General features: G+C 37.1%; 2 protein-coding genes across 2 annotated transcripts; one reads left to right on the top strand and one right to left on the bottom strand.

The window, feature by feature from the left end:
• The first annotated feature begins 4456 nt into the window (after positions 1-4456).
• Positions 4457-8435, top strand: LOC118349203. Its single transcript, XM_035692803.1, has 7 exons — positions 4457-4537; positions 4630-4926; positions 5040-5587; positions 5685-6793; positions 6989-7071; positions 8147-8256; positions 8351-8435. The coding sequence occupies exons 1-7, from the start codon at positions 4457-4459 to the stop codon at positions 8433-8435; spliced, it is 2313 nt and encodes a 770-aa protein (XP_035548696.1).
• A 1390-nt stretch (positions 8436-9825) lies between these two features.
• LOC108980737 (AAA-ATPase ASD, mitochondrial-like) lies at positions 9826-11043 on the bottom strand. Its single transcript, XM_018951737.2, has one exon. It carries the CDS (start codon positions 11023-11025, stop codon positions 9826-9828), a length of 1200 nt encoding a protein of 399 aa, XP_018807282.1. The 5' UTR covers positions 11026-11043.
• Between the last annotated feature and the right edge of the window lie 8786 nt (positions 11044-19829).

Genomic DNA, 19829 nt, shown 5'->3' with positions numbered 1-19829 from the left:
TTAAAGGAAAATGTTTTGGATTATGTTATTTTGAATATGTGAAATGATCTAAAGCTACTCAATACTCTGTTTTGATACGATGTGTTATCTGAAAACCTTGGCATGAATTTCTGATTCTATATCTGAATATGATTTGGTTTCGATGTTGCCTTTGTTCTTTCTCTGTTAAGGCCCCGCCACCTATATAATAGTGGTATATGGCCCCGCTACGGGTATAATAGTGACATACGGCCCCGCCAAGAGTATAATGGTAGTTTATAACCCTACCACGGAAGTTAAACATGGTATCTGTCCTGATGTGATGCTCTGATATCTTACTAAGATAAGGTCTTAGTCTGTGATATGCCAAGAGATTTTGAATAAGAAAGTTTTTTGAAAGCTTTGCTCTGACTTTTTATAACATGTTTTTGATTATGCATTCTAAAAACAAATATTTTGATTATGCTTTTATGAAAGTAAATGTTTTTGTTCCGCATTCTGAACTTGATAAATACTCATGTTTACATACTAGTATATGTTTCTTGCTTACTAATTTGTTGACAACTTACCCCTTTATCTTCACAATATTTCAGATGGCTTTGATGATTCAGCTGAGAATCAGTAATGGAGTACATGGGCAAGATTAGATGAGAATAGTAGTTGGTTACCTCGGGGTTCCAGTTCTGGTGGTGTATATATTATTTAGTAGACGCGGTTCAGTATGTTTTGGATGATTGTGGGTACTTATGTAAGCCCTATTTTATTTTATTATGTTCATTGATATATGTGGAGATGTTAATTTAGTTTATTTGATTTATGGTATTGATGATCTGATATGTGCTTATGTGTAGTTAAATGATTTGGAAGTATTGATGTTTGATTTAGAGTTGTTGGAAGTATATATATTGAATCCATTGGAAAATCTTAGCACTGGGAAAGTAATTACCAAATGACAAAAGTTAACTCTCTGGACCTCTGGGGTTGGGCGTTACAATCATCTATAGATGACTAAATTATCTCAATCCCCTCTCAAGCCTTGTATTTTTATGTCCTTGTAAATCTTCATATTCCTCATTCCATCATCCAAACTAAGGACCTTTGCTTGTTAGACGTTTGCCCCCTCCGAAAGGATCCATTAAAATCAACCTTAATGGTGCTTCTAACGATGATCTTGGGCTCTCTGGTTTTAGAGGGTCCTTCAATCTTAGATTTGCTCTATTATTTTTTTATTAATTTTACTATCTTAATTTGGATATTGATGCAGGAGGATCCGAGTCAAATAATGTTGAGTTGTTAGATTGCACGCTCTGAAATACCTTGAAGTGGCAAATCAACGCAAAGATGGCAGGAAATCGTGATCTTTCCTTGATTGGAGTAGTTTTGGGCACGTTTCGGTATTTTGGCCATAACTTGGGCTACGAGTATCAGAATCGCGCATATGATTCCAATTCGGTATGCATCTTTTTTGAGGCCAAAATCCAATGTTTTTCCCTCTGGATCCCTATTTTTAGTTATTTTTTTTCTTTTATAGTAATATTCCATTTGTCGTTTAGGAAGTGATTTTGAACACGATTTGGGCCAGATTTTGGCAAATTACTTCTTTTATTACGTATTTACTTTTGGTGTGATGATTAGGATTTTGTTATTTTTGGTAAAATTCTGATATGGTCGACTTTCAGCTATTACAGCCTGGCTTGTGGGTTGATTTCACCATTCTTGGATTTTGATAATTTTGAATTGAACATTAGAGTCGTTTTCTCTATGTTTTGGGCTATTCTTTTGTCTTCCTTCCCTATGAATTATTTGTTAAAAGGTCTGCAGAATAATCACTATTCTGTCTGGCATCACGTACTAACATTTTTGGAGAATTATCAACTTGAATGATCTACCAACTTAGTATTAAAGATCTTATTGTGGAAACAAATTCTCTTCTTGTTGTGAACTGATTTGATAATAATTTTCAACCCTCTTGGAATTAAGCTGATATTTGGGCTGATTTCTATTTCAAAGTTTTTTCCCGTTTAGTATTATGTTTAGAAACAAAATTCTCTAATGGACAACCTTGCTACTTTTGGACTCAAGGTTGCATGGTAAGGCTTTCTTCCATTTTTGAGCTTCCCAAGCCTATGGTTGGTCTTTTTGTTTTGGAACGTGTAAGTATTCCTTACTTTAGGCATTAATGTGTAGTATTTTCGCTTAAGCAGTCTCTTATTGTATGTATTTTTTTTTCCAATAATGTTTTTGTTAAGAGAAATGCTTGGGATCCCGAAAATGGGTCTCGAACATTTCTCCCAAAACATTTTTTTATTTAATGATTAAGGAAATATTTTTTAATGATGTTGTGAATTTTTTACTTTTTTTGAAAATGTTTATCATGATTAAAAAAATACATAAAAAAAAGAAAAGAAAAATAAAAAAATGAAATGCACTATTCGGGACATCCTTTGGAACAATTTTTCGGTGGCTGTAGTGCCACTCTTTTGTTAAGAGCCTGGTTTTGAAATTTCTACTATAACTCCCTTGCTCTCTTTGTATAAAATATTTCCTCATCACAAGTGAGTTTATCTATCAAATTGGGGTGTGTGAATATATATATAAATATATATATTTATTTATTTATATAACTGAAGGATTATTGAATTATTTATAGTAAGGCCCCGTTTGGTTTCACAAATCTCTTAACTCATGATCTCATCTTATATATCTCCTCTCAACTTGCAAATATCATTCAAATACAAACACTTTCAAATAAAAAAAAAATTATTATTTTCAAATCTCAAAACAAAAATAATATTAAAAATTTATATTATAACAATATTTTAACTTTATAATATTTTTATTCAAATTTTTCTTCTCTCATTTTTCAAAACCTTATAAAACATCTTAACACAATCAATTTTGTCACTATTTATAAACTATCTTATTACTGTTCATAGATTTCTATCCAAGTGTAAACAAATGAGGGTTAAGGCTGCATTTGGTTTCAAGACTCAGTTGAGTTCAGTCTAATTTTAAGTTAGGTATAACATCCAAACACCCAACTCTCAAATTACTAAATTCATCTCAACTCAAAACTTTCTTACACATGGGACCCACAATGTTTTTCTACTCAACATATCTTTATACATAGGATCCACAACCTTTTTCAACTTTTTATAAAATTTATTAAACTCATCTTAACATCCAAACACATTTTAAATTCAATTTAGATGGGCTCCACATAACTCCCTCTACTATTTAACTCATTACTATTAATAAAAAATTGAGTTCAGCTGAGGTGAACTCAACATCCAAATGCAGCCTAAGTAACATGAAAACCTTGATCTTTTTAGTTTTAGACGATAAATGTTTCGAAAATACCCTTAGGCGATTTTTTGTCTGCTAGGGTTTTTACGTGTGATTTGCATGGCTGCCGCGGGGGGTACTGGTGGCTCTATGCCGGTGACCACCCCTCGATCGTTCGCAGAGCTCTTCTCTGCCTCCCCTCAGCCGTTTCCGGATGTGCTTCTGCCAGCAAGGGCTCCAAAAACTATGGAGGGAGAAGTCTATTTCTTGTTCTCGAAGGAGGAAATATTGAAGTCTGCTGAATCGTTTAGATATTCAATGGTCCTGAAGTTTCTTAGACAGCGACCATCACTGGATGCGATCAGAATGTTTATTAAGAACAGATGCGGTTTGTCTGGCTTGGCTGTTGTTTCGTCTATGAGAAAGCCGCGGAATGTGTTTGTCCGATTGACGTCGGAGGAGGATTTCAATAAGGCTTTCTCGAGGGAAGTTTGTGACGTTGACGGCGTGGCTTATCGTCCTTTTCATTGGTCTCCGGATTTTTCTGAAGAAGAAGAGCCTTCGGTGGTTCCTGTTTGGATTTTCCTTCCCGGTTTGGCTCCAAATTTTTATCACCCATCAATCCTGAAATGTCTCACGGCACCAATAGGGAAGTTTATACGGTGTGATAACTCTACGCGGTGTGCAACCAGAACTGACGGGGCGAGTGTGTGTGTAGAGCTAGATGCTGCGAAATCGCCGATCTCTTCATTCTGGATTGGGGCTCCTTCGTGCTCTGTGAGTCGTAGACAGGAGGTGATTTATGAAACTTTACCGGCTTTTTGCACTGAGTGTAGATTACAGGGGCATAATTTGAAGACGTGTAAAAGAGGGAAGACAGGGAAGGAAAAGGAGAAGAAAAATGTTCGTCTGGAATATAGAGAAAAGCCGAAACAATTGGAATCCTCGGTTCCAACTGGTGCGAATACAGAGTCACAAGAAGCGGCGGCTTTATGTAAGGAAGGAAAGAATTCGAGTGATTTGGTGCTGGTTAGTGATGTTCACCCTATTCTGTGGGAAGAGGAGGAAGGAGTTATTTTCCAGTTCGAGGGTTCGCATGGAATGGTATCTGGGGAGAGGTCTAAGGAGGTGGAGCCTCAAATCCCTACGGAAAGTAAGGTTTCGGAGGGGGTATCTGCTTGATCTGGGAGAGATGGCGCCAGTGGTATCTGAGGTGATGACAGTGCAGAGTTCTGGTGTGGGGTTAGGGACTCGGCATGAAGTGCAAGATAATGTGTTGAATAATTTCCAACGGTTGTTATTACGGAGCTGGAGTTTCCTGTGAATGACGTGGGGTGCTCTGTTCCTGAGGAATTAAATAAACAGGGATTAGAGAACAATATGAAATTGAGGATGGTGGATGTGGCGCAGGAGGATTTATTAGCTATTGTTGTGAATCAATCTGAAGTATTACAAGGTGGAGATTTTGTTGCGCAGGGTACAGATAGTGTGTTGATAGAGGAGGAATGTGCTATGGCTGCTTCGGTGGCCAGTTTTTCTGATACAGAAATATTGGTGGATAACGCTTTGACTAGTAAGGAGGTTTGTTCTGATTCTGATACACAGGAACGTGGGAAGAAAAGGGGCGAGGCAATTGGAATGAAAGTTCGAAGCAGTAAACGGGTGATCACCCGTTCCTCTAAATTAAATTTATGATAAGTCCAATATTATATTGGAACATTAGAGGGGTGAGATCTTCTAAGAGCAGGCTAAAAAAGATTTTGAGTATGTATAAGCCGAAAGTTGTTGTGTTAGCAGAGCCATTTCTACGTGATGAAGTATTGGATGACGTAAAAAGGATGTTGGGTTTTGATTGTGGTTTCTCGAATGGGGATTGGGACGGTAAATTGTGGATATTTTGGATGAATGATGTAGATGTGAATGTGATGAGCTGCGGTTCTCAACATGTTACAGTTATTGTGTCTACTGGTCTGATGAAATGTAAAGCTTCCTTTGTCTATGCTAAGTGTACGTATGTTCAACGGCGGGAGCTGTGGGCTGATCTTGAAAAGGAGAGTAACGGTATTGAACCTTGGATAATAACAGGGGATTTTAATATTATTGCTTCTGATGTGGAAAGAAGAGGTGGTCGTTCACGTTCCTTGTTGGCGATGGAGGAGTTCAACTCTTGGATTCATTCTTGTGGATTACAAGAGTTAAAATTCTTGGGTAAAAGTTTCTCTTGGTGTAATGGGCAGGCTGGGCGTTCTCGTAGCTGGGCTCGGTTGGATCGTTCGTTGGTTACGCCGAATTTTGTTCAAGCATTTCCGGACTCTTTCATGAGGTATTTGTCTCGTACGTCGTCAGACCATGCGCCTATGGTTATCTCCATGGTAAATAATGTTGCAGATTATGGTCCATCTCCATTCCGATTTTTTTAGATGCGTCCGAGAGGTCTGGGATCAACCGGTGGTTGGTACTGGCCTCATCAAGCTTGCGGTGAAATTAAAGAAATTGAAGACTGTGCTGAAAGGATGGAATAAAACTGTTTTTGGATGGACAAGTGGGCATATTAAGCAGTTGGAGGATCGGATAGAGAGACTGGAGGAGAGCTTGCAGCTGAACTATGATGAAGAGGTAGAAAGTGATTTGCTGGCGTCCAAAATGGAGTTACAGACCTGGAATAATCGTGAAGAAATGCGGTTAGCCCAGTGTGCGAAAGTCCGTTGGTGGCGTCATGGAGATCAAAATTTGCGTTATTTTCATGCTCTCTTGAATAAACGGAGGCAATCAAAGATTACGGAGATGAGGCTCCCGAATGGTTTAATGCTAAAGTCCCCGCAAGAAATTCATGATGGTGTTGTGCATTATTTTCGGGAATTCTTGGGGCAGTCGTCTCGAGTAGTACTTCCAGAGCTGAGTGATTATGTTTCTATTGTGATTTCGGATGATGATAATCTAAGACTATGTTCGGTTCCTACAGAAGAGGAGGTGAAACAAGCAGTGTTCAGCATTCCTATTGAGAGTAGTCCACGGCCTGATGGTTTTGGGTCGGGTTTTTATAGAGCATGTTGGGATATTGTTAGTTTGGAGGTGGTGGAGGCGGTTCAAGAATTTTTTCGAGGGATTCCTCTTCCCAGATTCTACACTGCTTCTTTTGTAGTACTTATTCCAAAAATGGATCAGTCGACCAGATTTGATAAGTTTCGGCCTATTAGCTTATGTTCCGTCTTCTACAAAATTTGCACTAAGGTTTTGGTGGCGAGGCTTGCTCCTTTATTATCCTCTTTGATCTCTTCTGAGCAATGTGCGTTTATTCCAGGTAGGAGTATCTTTGATAATATCAGTATTACACAGGAGATGGTGCAATCGCTTAATAAAAAGGCGATGGGGGGTAATATTATTTTGAAACTGGATAAGGCTAAGGCTTATGATAGGGTGGAATGGGATTTTCTTTTACATGTTTTGATAGCCTTTGGTTTTTCTTCCTCTGTTAGTGGTTTGATCAGGAATTGCATTGCTTCACCTTGGTATTCGATTATGATGAATGGTACGAGTCGAGGTTTTTTTCAAGGAAGTCGAGGATTGCGACAGGGTGATCCATTATCACCATATCTTTTTATCATCATGGAAGAAGTGCTCTCTCGCTCATTAAAGAAAATTTTTTTATGTGGCAATATTAAAAATTTTTCTCATCCAAGAGGTGCGCCTCTTGTTTCTCACCTTCTTTATGCTGATGATGTAGTGATTTTTGCTAATGGAGGAAAGCGTTCTTTGAAAGAATTGATGAAGGTTATTGAGACTTATGAGTCTTGGTCTGGGCAGCAGGTAAGTAAAGAAAAATCAGCCATCTACTTTGCAGAAAATGCTACTGCAGGGAGGAAGAGGGAGGTGCTTAATATCACGGGATTTTGTGAAGGTATTTTTCCATTTACTTATCTTGGTGCACCTATTATTAATGGGCGTCTTATGAAGTTACATTTAGAGCCTATTTTTAACCGAGTGAGGAAGAAACTTGGGGGATGGAAATTAAAATGTCTTTCGGCTGGGGGAAAGTTGATTTTGTTGAAGCATGTGTTAGCAAGTATGCCAATCCATATTATGTCTATTCTTCAATTGCCAAAAGGAGTATTGAAGAATCTGAATAAACTTTTGAGTTCATTTTTTTGGGGGGAAAAAGATGGAAAGGAAAAGAAGAAATGGGTTGCTTGGAAGTTGATGTGTAAGCCAACTGATGAGGGGGGAATTGGGATTCGGGAATTTGATGAGGTACAAACTTCTCTTCATATGAAATTTGCTTGGAAGGTTTTGACTGGGGAGGATCTGTGGGTAAAATTTTTTCGGGCTAAATATATTGGTGATAAACATGTATCTTTATTAGATCCTAAAAAAGGCTCAAGGTTTTGGAAGATGGTGGTAAAATGTATCCCGGAGGTTTTGGATAATTCCAAATGTAGGGTGCAGGATGGTAATATTTCTTTTTGGTGGGATAAATGGTTGAGTGAAGGCCCTCTTGCTAATTCTTATCCTGTAATTGATGTGCCAAGACTGATGGTGGCTGATTTAAAAGTTGCTAATGGCTGGGATTTTGACTTGTTAGAGAGGCTAGTGGGAGTACAAAAAATGGAGGAGATTGGCAGCTTATTGGGTGCTCATAAATCTTGTCAAGATATATTGGTTTGGCTTCATAATAAAAATGGACTATTTTCCACCAAAAGTGCTTGGCAATGTGTGAGGGTCACGGCACCAGCAATACCTTGGGCTAAATGGGTGTGGCATGAAGCTATACCAAAAAAAAATTTCCATTCTTATGTGGAAGGCTTTTCATAATGGTTTAAGTGTGGATGATAGATTGAGGAGAGTTGGTATTCCTATTACTTCTAAATGTAATTGCTGTTTGCAGGGAAGATATGAGGATTTGAATCATGTCTTTCTTGAAGGTGACATTGCTGCTGGGATTTGGAAGAGGTTTTCGACTATTTTGGGTGTTCCTTACGACCCAAATAAACGTTGGTTTGAGTTGGTGCTTCTTTGGTTTCGACGTGCGTCTAATAAATCTCAGGTGGGTTGTATTTTGGGTTTTCTTCCTTCTCTTATTATTTGGAAGTTGTGGCAACGTCGATGTAAGGCAAGGATGGAAGACAAATGTTTTTCGGTGGAAGTGCTTTGGAGGTCTATTTGTATCTGGTTAAGTAAAATGCTAAGTAGCATGTCTAGTTTTACAAAGATGGCTTTTGCTGATGAGGAGAGGTTGAAAGAATTGAATATTCCGCTTAGCCAAATCAAATTGAGGCCGGTTAAAGTGGTTTATTGGGTGAAGCCCTCATGTGATAGATTCAAATTAAATATTGATGGAAGTAGCCTTGGTAACCCGGGGAGATTAGGTGCAGGAGGAGTAATTCGGAATTTTAAGGGTGATATGGTGCTTTCTTTTTCATGTTATCTTGGGGAGGGTTCCAATAATCTTGCCGAGTTGAAGGCATTATTAATTGGGTTAAAATATTGCCGTTCTTTGGGATTGTGTCATGTGGATATTGAATCTGATTCCTTGGTTTGTGTATCTTGAGTTCAGAAAAAGCGCTGTGGTGTGTGGTATTTATAAGATTTTGGGAGGAGGTTATGGGTTTGTTTGAAGGTGGAGATTATGGCATAACTCATATTTATCGAGAAGGAAATGCACCGGCGGATTATTTAGCAAAAATGGGAGCTCAAGGTTTGACTTATGTTTGGCGTTCTTTGTTGAGAGTTCCAAAGTATTTGAAAGGATTGCTTCGCACAGATAAATTGTCATTACCTTATCTGAGAGGTCTTTGAGTCGTTGGGCTTTTATATCATTGTTGATTTTTAGTTTTATTTTGGGGAGTTTTGGGTGTTTTTGTGGCATATTGCTTGTTATGTATTTTTTTTCCGATATGCTTGTTTTATTATCATGGTATTCCTCCGCAACAAGTGAGGGTTTTTATTATTAATAAATTTGGGAAGGGGTCACTCTTGAATATGTGGCCTTAACTCTTTAGAAAAAAAAAAGGAAAGTAACATAAAAGAGGGTGATCATTAGGACGAGAAAACAATGGCAAAACAATACAATGAGTTACGACATACGGGTGCGGAATTGTTGGCTCCCCATGACTACTCTTCAACTAACTGTTCGATCTTTCTTGCTTCTTTCTCAGCTCTCAATCTCGCTTCTTCTTTTGCCGTTTTAAGACCATGGATCAGACTCTACAAACTGGCTCATTTGTTTTCAGAGATGAGTTGAGATTAAAGTTAAAAAGTTGAATAAAATATTGTTAGAATATATTTTTTAAAATTATTTTTGTTTTGGAATTTAAAAAAGTTGAATTGTTTATTTTATTTTATATTAGAAGTTAAGAAATTTGTAATGATTAGATGAAATGAGATGAGATATTTTCTGAAAACAAACGAGACCTAAATGTCGCGTCCCCCAAAACCGCTTTGGCCATCAAATGATCCGCAACATCAGCGGGAGCCATATTTGTTTCTTCCAACAGCACACTGATTTTGGGAAACAAGCTATGAGATTCAAGATTAAGATAGTTCTTAGCCAGCACCTTGAACGCGTCAAACCTGCAATACGTACGACAACTCTACGTGCACATCCATCCGTCCTTTTCGATTCAGAGCTGGATCCAAATTCTCTACGTAATTTGTCGTGAACACAATCAGCCTTTCCCCACCACAAGCTGACCAAATACCATCAATAAAATTTAGGAGCCCAGAAAGAGTAACCTGACTGGCGGCTCTGGTATCCATTTCTTCCTTTCCTAGCTTTCGCCTCGAAATCAAATCCTTCTCTGCTTCCACTTTCTCATTTTTCTTCCTCCTTTGACCAGTGAGATCAAGTGAACAATCAATGTCCTCAATCACAATAATAGACTTGCTTGAAGTTTGAATTAACAAGTTCCTCAGCTCGGTGTTATCCTTCACCGCAGTCAATTCAAGGTCATAAATATCGTAGCCTAGAAGATTGGCCATGGCAGCAATCATGGTAGACTTGCCGGTTCCTGGGGGACCGTAAAGTAGGTACCCTCGCTTCCAAGCCCTCCCAACTCTTTCATAGAAGTCTTCCGCTTTGCTGAATGTGATGAGGTCGTCTATAATTTCTTTCTTCATCTTTGGATTCATTGCTATTGTCTGAAACGTAAAGCTTTCGTGTAAAGCACCACAGGCTCTCAAACACCACAGGCTCCAGTACGGGCCTGCGTTGGTGTAAAGCTTTCGTGACCGGTTTCTCAGCTTAATCGCCTTACCCTCTTTCAGGACGCCATTCAGGTACGGCCCGAGAATGAGATCACGATGTCGTTTATGGAAAGTGAGTTTGTAGTATCTCTTCTCCTCCGATCCTGGGCGAAAAGACAGTGATATTGGTGCACTGGAAATTCTAATTTTCCCAGAAGCCCACCATATTTTAACCCCTTCAAGCTGATCAGCAATCTCTTCGCCGTCATCCATGCTAAGACTAAGAGACAGGCTGTTCTGAAATATGTTCGCCTTCAGCCGCTTTGAGTGCATAAAGGAATTAATGGAGCTAAGGTAGTTGTCAATGGCAGAGTAAGCTTCGCTCCGCAAAACGAGATGGTCTGTGCTGAACTCGTTGAACCTGATTTCGATGTAAGGGTAAATGAAACTTGGCAATATTTGAGGGTATTCCAAGATGAAGTTTGGCAGCACATGAAGAAAGGATCGCTGAAACATAGCCCACGCAACCATCAAACTGGCAGTTATGGATCCTAGCCGAGCCAACCTGTCTCGTGGTGCCATCGTGATTTCTTTGATCTTTTGTTTTTCTCTACATGTTAGTCACGAAGAAATGCTGTAAAACCTTTATATAAATCTTGTGATACATGATGATCATTTATCGCTCGCGCGCGTTGGCATTTCTAAGAAACTCAATGGTAATAGTATCGTCGTTTCTCCAGAATTGGGCTGTGCGCGTCTCATTAAAAACTATAAATTAAGGACCCATGCATATTCATACGCGGTGAAGGTGGCAGCAGCGAACTGTCCCCAGCTTCTTGTTACTCTCACCGGCATGCATGATAGATACACAACTTTTTAGAAAGGTCAACTTTATAGATTTTACATGATAAAAATAAACAATAGAAATATCAAAATTCCGAATAACAAAATAGTTTTAGAAGACAATTAATCCTTTTACTAATTAAAGTTTTTTTTTTTAAAAAAAAAAAACTCCATTATTACAGATTTGAGCATTTGATAGTTTATAATTAATGTTCAAGCAAAGCAAAATAACCCCCCTAAACTACAAAATGTTAAAATATTCTAATTCTATACCTCCATAAATCCACGATGCAAAAACTCAAAAAAATGGAAAACTTAAATAAAAAATTAAAATTTTATTTAAAAAGATTCAAAAAGCTGTAAGAAAACACGTGAGCATTAAAAAATAAATTATTTATAAAAAACGAAAATGAACAATTTCTTTTTTAAATATAAAATTTGTTTTTAGTGTTCAATTTATGCTTTGAGTATCAGATGTTTCTATGTGCCTATTTTCATGATTGTCTCGTTTAATTACTACGAGGCCTACTAATTTACCATTCGTTGCAATCTACTGTTAGATTAGACATCAAATTCATAATTGTTTGATCCCTCTAATTTGTGAAGCAACTAAGATTTGATGATTTGCTGCTTCATAAATTATTAGATCTTAAGAAGAACGCTCGACGAAATTAAATGCAACCGCTTGTGCTTGTGTTGTTTAGTATCATTGATCTCTCTAATTCTTAAGGCTGCTACTAGATTAAATCTTTAGAGCTTGTCTTGGGTTGTTTGATAGTTAAGGTTAATTAGATCGTTTGTTTTCATTTTATGGTTGAACAAGGTATAGTTTTAGGTCATGCTGTTTCATCTATGGAAATTGAGGTAGATGAAGCCAAAGTTGATATTATTCAATCTTTACCTTATCCCACTAGTGTGCGGGAAGTTCGTTCTTTTCTTGGACATGCAGGTTTTTACCGAAGATTCATCAAGGACTTCTCAAAAATGGCATTACCCCTATGCAAGTTGCTACAAAAGGATGTGACTTTTGAGCTCGATGAGGCATGTAAAAAGGCATTTGATAAGCTAAAGGAACTGTTGACTTCTACCCCAATTATCTAGCCCCCTGATTGGAACGTTCCTTTTGAGATAATGTGCGACACAAGTGATTATGCAGTAGGCGCTGTTTTGGGTCAAAGGATTGGAAAAGCATCTTATGCCATTTATTATGCTTCAAGGACTTTGAATGATGCCCATAGAAATTAGTCTACTACTGAAAAAGAACTTTTAGGATACGTTTGGATTCATAAGTCATTTCAGCTCATCTCAACTCATCTCAGCTCATCTCAACTCATCTCATTACTATTCAGTAATTTTAACTCACAAATCTCACTACTATTCACAACTCATCTCATTACTATTCACAATCCATCTCAATTCATCTCAGCTCATCTCAAGTCATCTTCGAATCCAAACGTCTCCTTAGATGTTGTTTTTGCTTTAGAAAAGTTTCTACCTTATTTGCTTGGTACTAAAATCATTGTTTACTCCGATCATGCAGCTCTTCGTTATTTGATGACGAAGAAAGAGGCAAAACCAAGATTAATAAGATGGATACTTCTCTTGAGTGAATTTGATTTGGAGATCAAATTAAAAGAGGCACAGAAAATTGTGTCGTAGATCATTTGTGTAACGCCCTGGTCCTGCACGGGTCGGAGAGTTACTTCCTAACACTTAAACTCACCTTTCAACAATATAAAAAATAGACTCCAAATTTCCAATATCATATAGAAAAATTCTATTCAATCTAATTTCCTCAATATAACCAATTTTTCAAAATGCCAAGTCATCAAAACATAATAAAATTTCTTAATAAAAATCGACAATACTCATAAAAACTTCCTATGCTTAAACCACTATACTTAAATCATCTCACCCAATGCCTCGTAATCTTGATCCTCAGCTGAACCATCAATGTCATCTGAAATATTATGAAGATTAAGGGGTGAGTTATCAACAACTCAGCAAGCAAAGAGCATATACTAGCATGTAAACATGAGCATTTATAACGTTTGATAAGCAGAACAAAACATTTACTTTCAGAATGCAGAAACAACATAAATTATTTTCAGAACGCATAAACCAAACTTGGTACAAAATATCAGAGCGAGATTTTCAGAAAAACAACCTTGTTCCCAAAAAGAAAATCCATTGGCATATCCAAACTGAAAACATTATAGTCATATCATCTCATAGCATCACATCAGGACAAATACCATGTTTAACCCCCGTGGTAGGGTTATAAACCACCATTATATCCGTGGCTGGGCCGTATTCCATGTTTCACCCCGTGGTAGGGTTATAAACCACCATTATACCCGTGGCTGGGTCATATACCATGTTTCACCCCCATGGTAGAGTTATAAACCACCATTATATCCGTGGCTGGGCCTTAACAGAAACAGAACAGAACATCATCGGAAACAGATCACATTCAGATACAGATTCAGAACTTCATGACAAGGTTTTTCAGATGACACATCATATCAAAACAAAATACTGAAAAGCTTCAAATCATTTCACGTGTTCGAAATAAACAGATACCAAAACATCTTCATTTATTCAAAGCAAAAAAAACTTTTAGACTTCCATATTCGCTCTTTTTGTATAGTTCAGAAACAGAATGCACAAAACTAGCTCATGTCTACACTAGTCATGACAAAAAATATTTTCTCTTATAGAATTTGTGCATATGCAAAACAAACATCTGAGGTCGTTTTTAGATTTCTTTTCAAAAATAAACATGAATATTTCAAAGTCAACCTCATTTCATTTCTTTTATGCAAAACTAGTATATGAACCCCGCTTACCTGGACTTCTTAGCTTTTCAGGAATTTCCTCAAAATGTCGAACAATTATTAATCGTCACCTATAAAATAATCACGTAATTCTCATAAATTTTCAATTAATCACACATTTCGATATTTAATCCTAAACTTCTAAAATAACCTGTTTTAATCCTTCAATACCTAAAAAAAAATCCTCATAACCTAAAAATACCATCATTTTCTAAGATCATCAATATCCACTTACTCAATTCGTATTGAAGAAGAAAATTTATCTAATAAGTATTATAATAAATATAGCAATAAAAATTAATATTCAAAATATCTAAAATACCAACAATATTTTATAAATAAAAAGAATACATTGGTTACTAAAATTCCATAAAGTAAGTCGTGAAAAAATTCATCTCTTAAGAAAAATAAGTTTACTTCCTTTAACTAACAATATTATCAAAACACAATATAATATTTATTGAAACTTAAAGCAAAATTCCCATTTAAATAAACCCAAAAAAAAAAAATGAAGACTTCTCACCCGAAGAACATTAGGTTAAAACTGAGAGAACCTTCCATATATATACATATATATATATATATATATATATATTTATATATATATATATATATATTTATATATATATATATATATTAGGTTAAAAACTAGAAAGTACCCGTTAAAACTTTACATATATATATATATATACACGTACATATATATATGTAAATAAAAATACACCTAAAGAAGAGAAACTAGTGATGAACATACACATATGAATAAAAGAAAACAGCGATGGCAGGGACTCACCGAGAAGGAAGGGAACATGCGACAGCGCTCGGAGTTAGCTGAGGTCGGCGGTGGTGGGTGCGGCGCTTGAGCAGTTGAACAAAAAATGATAGAGAGGGAGAGAGAGATGAACGAGAGAAACACACGGTGTGAGAGTGAGGGAGAGACGGAGAGAAACCGAGAGAAAAGAGGAAAACAAAAATAAAAGAAACGGCGTGTGCTTACTAGGGCCTGAGGCGGCTTGCGGCGGACTGAGGTGACAGGAAGTCTTCGTCGGCAGTTTCTGTATACACTTGCCGTGGTTGATGGCAGCAAGAAAGTGCTGGGGATAGTTGCGAGTGGTGGCTCTGTTTCGGGAAGCAAAAACAGAGGTCCTTCAGCTTTGGTAAGGCTGCGCTTCTGTATTGAATGGCTGAGGGATATGGCTCAACGGACGAAACTGGCGGCTTGTGGTGGCCTGGCCGAGGAAGGGGCGTGGCAGTGGCTGGTGGTACTGCACGGCTGGGCTGCGTCAAACGGCGGCAAGCAGAGAAAAACCTGCTCTGTTTTCGAGGACTAAAATAGGCATCTTCGGTGTTTGTTTGACCAAGGAGGAGACAGGGTGGCTGGGCAGTGGGATTGTACCACGGTGATTGAGAAGGGGCCAACGGCGAAGTGGAGCTGCGATCCGAGGAGATATTGTGCATGCACAGGTTGCGCCGATACTAAATGGGGAGGCGGCTTGAGTTCTAGATGGTGTAGTGGGACTCTAGTCCAAGTTAGAGATCATTTCCATCATCGACGTACGAGTTATGTCTATATGTGTGAGCGGTTGCCATAAATGGAAATGTGTGTGAACTTAAGTTAACGTGTGAAAACGTGGGTGATTGGAAACACAAAAAAAATAAATACAAAACCCTAAAGCTGAGGAGAAGAGAAGCGTACGTGCGTGGGAGTGCTAGAGTCGTGCGTGTGAGGAACATATTCATAAACCGAAAGTTTTTTCCAAAGTTAAAAATAACAGCCAAAATCTCCAAATAAAAAGAAAAAAAATCACTACTCAAGTTCGTAATATAAAAACCTAAAATATCAAGCTCAAAATAAATAAATAAATAAATAAAATCCATAGTCCAACTATAAAAAAAAAAAAAAAATTTTGGGTCCGGGTGTTACAATTTGAGTCGTTTAGTTCATGTGGAGGATGAACTTCGTTTGCAGGAAACGTTCCCTAACGAGCAATTGCTCTCCATGAGTGTGACATTACCTTGGTATGCGAATATTGTAAATTATTTAGTTACTAATATGTTACCTCCTAGTTTGTCTAAGGCTCAAAGAGATAAGATCAAGAGTGATGCCAAACACTATGTGTGGGATGACCCATACTTATGGAAGCATTGTGCAGATCAAGTGATAAGAAGGTGCATTCCTGAAAATGAAATTATTTCTATTATCACGTTTTGTCATTCTTATGCTTGTGGAGGACACTCTAGAGCTAAGAGGACGGCGAGAAAAGTGCAAGAATGTGATTTCTATTGGCCGTCTTTATTCTGAGATTCATATTCCTTTTGTAAGTCATGCGTTCATTTTCAAAAGACAGGTAATATATTCCAAAGGAATGAGATGCCACAAACCCCCATACAATTTTGCGAAATTTTTTATGTTTGGGGCATCGATTTCATGAGACCATTCCCTATATATTTATGTTATGTTTATAGTTTGCTTGTTTTTTATTATGTCTCAAAATAGGTGGAAGCTAAAGCTACCAGGACTGATGATTTTAAAGTTGTTACAGATTTTATCAAGTCTAACATATTCTCCAGGTTTGGAATTCCAAGAGCTCTAATAAGTGATTGAGGCACCCACTTTTGTAATTGAACTGTGGAGACTTTGCTGAGAAAGTACCGTGTGACCCACAAGGTGTCAACTGCCTATCATCCGCAAACTAGTGGACAAGCGGTAGTGTCAAATCGAGAGATCAAATCCATCATTGAAAAGACGGTCAATCCAAGTAGAAAATATTGCAGTTTTTGCTTGGATGAGGCCTTGTGGGCGTATAGGACTGCATACAAGACGCCCATTGTTATGTCACCGTATCGGTTGGTGTTTGGGAAACCATGCCACCTTCCAGTTGAGTTAGAACACAAGGATTACTGGGCTATCAAGAGTTTCAACATGAAGATGGATGAAAGTGGAGAACACAGGAAGTTGCAACTACAAGAGTTAGAGGAAATTTGCAATGATGCCTATGAGAGTGCAAGGATTTATAAGGAAAATATGAAGGCATTTCATGACAAGATGATCTCTAGGAAGGAGTTTAAAATTGGTCAAAAAGTACTTCTATACCATTCATGGCTTCGTTTGTTTTCGGGTAAGTTGCGTTCTCGTTGGATTTGACATTTTATTATTACTAATGTTTTTCCTCATGGTGCAGTTGAAATTCAAAGTTAACTTCCAAAGTGTTCAAGGTAAATGGCCATAGACTTAAGACATTCTATGAAGGTTTCCAAGTAGAGAATGTGGCAAAATTGGACCTTGAGGATCCGATTTATACTGATTGAAGAAGAAAGCCTTGAGTCAAGCCAACAACAATAAACAAAGGCGCTGCTTGGGAGGCAACCCAATGGGAGTTTGTTTTCTTATTCTTGCATTTATATTTTGGTTATTTTTGCTTTTTCTTTGCATTTCACCTTACATTGTGGACAATGTAAGTTTTAAGTGTGGGGGAGGGGATTTAGGTTGTGTTTTAATTTTTTTTTTTTTTTTTAAAAAGGTTTTGCTTTTTGTTTTTGTGATTTTCAACGATTTTTGGTTGTGTATGTCATGAGCAAAATTCAATTAAGTTTGAAAATTTCATAACATGATTAAATAAGTAGTCTTCCAACTTAGAATTAATTAGTCTAGTTATTTTCCTTGAGAATGGTAGTGACTAAATTTGGTAGACAAAAGCCGGTGAGATTTTGAGCCTTTAGACTGACACATCCATATCAGTCTCACTATTTTCTTTCATGTGAGATATTCTTCCATGGATTTATTTCTCTAGAACTTGTCTTGATTCTCGTCGAGGTCATATTGACACATGCATGCATGAACATGATTAAGGCCATTTTTGTTATAAGCTACATAAGCCAAATAGCCTACCTTGTAGTTAATTTTTTTCCTTTGTTGAACCCTTTTGAGCTTTATTGTTTTTTTTTCGTTTATTGTGAACCTACGTTACAAGCTTTAAACCCGAAAAGCAATGCCTTTACCCAAGCCGTAAAACTAGTAGAGCATTGTTCATCATTATGATATGTATGGATGTGCAAGAAATAAGTTTGGGGGTGTCTGGATTTGTGGTATGGCTATGATTGGTAAAATAGAACATGTTCTCATTCTCAATTCGTGAGTTTCATTGTTGATGTAATTTTGGTGAAAAAAAAGAAAGAAAAGAAAAAAGAAAAGAAAAGAAGAAAGGAGTGATGGAGGAAATTGTTTTTGATATTACAAACTATCCATGTTTATAATTTCTCCTAAAATTTCAATAAAGGGGTCTGTTTATACGTGATATATACAAGGTGGAAGCTGTTGTGAATGATCGTTTCATGTCCTTTTGAACGATCTCTTTTTCAATGCAGGAGTTTTACATGGTCTAATTGCTTTAAAGCCAAATTGAAGAAGCTGCTGAATGGAGTGATTGGTTTTATATGTCTTATATTTTCGAGCTTGAGTTGATTCATTTTTGGTCCACTAAATTCGATGGATTTTGAGCTACACTCCCAAATATTTCTCACCTTGATACTAAACCCCGTTACAACCCTTGAAAAGTCCTTATGATTCATGTTATGCATGTGATCCAGTGGTGGAGCCTATGATAGAGCATTTCCATTGGAATGAATTTGAACGAAAGACATACCCTTCAAACACATGAGCGTCGAGTGTTTATTTCTGTAAGGGTCTACATATTTAGTTTACTCCATCTTTGAGTGAAAATGCTTACTAAGTAATTGTAACTTGTTTAAGAATGTTCATGATATGTTATGAGTTTTGAAGAGCTTGGTTGTTCTTTAATTGATGGTGTAGCAACCTTGGTGTTTTTGGGGAAGTGAACTTGAGTTTTGCCTGAGGATGAGCAAAACTTAAGTGGGGGGGAATTTGATGAGAATGCAAAATGTCATATTTTTCTCCCTTAATGTTAATTTTTTTATACTTATTTGGTGCCAAAATGTACTCATTATTCTTATATTTTTATTTAGGATGCAAATGGAGTCGTTTAATGCAAAACGAAACTAATTGGGTGATTCTGGATAGTTTTGACATCGCTTCGTAATCTGGGCATAACTCTCTTATCCAAGCTCCAATTGAGATGGAGTCGACTACAACTTTCATGTTTTGAGTTTTGAAAGATATTGGCTGCATCAAGGTCGAAATCAGGTTTGAAGTTGACACACCTGCACTGCTAACGTTCCGAAACATTCGGCCTTATCGTACAATTCAAATACATGATTTAAATGTGGACGTTTTAAGATCTGGTGCACGAAAGTTTACTGTTGGAAACACCACTTTCCTAGTTATATTAGGACTCTATTTTATTTTTAATATTTTCCTTAATTAATCAGATTTGGATATTGTTATTTGAAGATAATACTTAGAATATTTTTAGGATATTTTTTAGGCTTGAGAAAAACTGATTTGAACGTGTGAAGAGGGGGGAGAAATCAGGAGACTAAGAAATGCCTCTCCCTTCCCTCTTCTTCAACTTCTCCTTCCAATTTTTATGATGGCCTTGTGTGGCTAAACTTTCATAATTAGTAGAAGGAAACAGAAGCCTCGGAATCAATAATACTATGAGATCTAATTTGTTTTTAGTGTTCAATTTATGCTTTGAGTATCAAATATTTTTCTGTGCCTATTTTTATGATTGTCTCGTTTAATTACTAGGAGGTCTACTAGTTTATTATTCATTGCAATCCACTGCT

The sequence above is a fragment of the Juglans regia genome, chromosome 8 (assembly GCF_001411555.2).
Source record: "Juglans regia cultivar Chandler chromosome 8, Walnut 2.0, whole genome shotgun sequence".
In the NCBI taxonomy this organism is placed as follows: Eukaryota; Viridiplantae; Streptophyta; class Magnoliopsida; order Fagales; family Juglandaceae; genus Juglans; species Juglans regia.
Note: the sequence above shows the minus strand (reverse complement) of the source record. Positions and strands in the feature narration are given on the sequence as shown.

Bases quoted from the DNA above. Each gene is read 5' to 3' on its own strand.
- LOC118349203 (XM_035692803.1), top strand. From the start codon at position 4,457: ATGGCGCCAGTGGTATCTGAGGTGATGACAGTGCAGAGTTCTGGTGTG. The intron at 4,927-5,039 runs GTGATCACCCGT...AGTATGTATAAG, and splicing joins AAGTTCGAAGCAGTAAACGG to CCGAAAGTTGTTGTGTTAGC. The intron at 7,072-8,146 runs GTAAGTAAAGAA...TGCTGTTTGCAG, and splicing joins AGTCTTGGTCTGGGCAGCAG to GGAAGATATGAGGATTTGAA.
- LOC108980737 (XM_018951737.2), bottom strand. From the start codon at position 11,025: ATGGCACCACGAGACAGGTTGGCTCGGCTAGGATCCATAACTGCCAGT.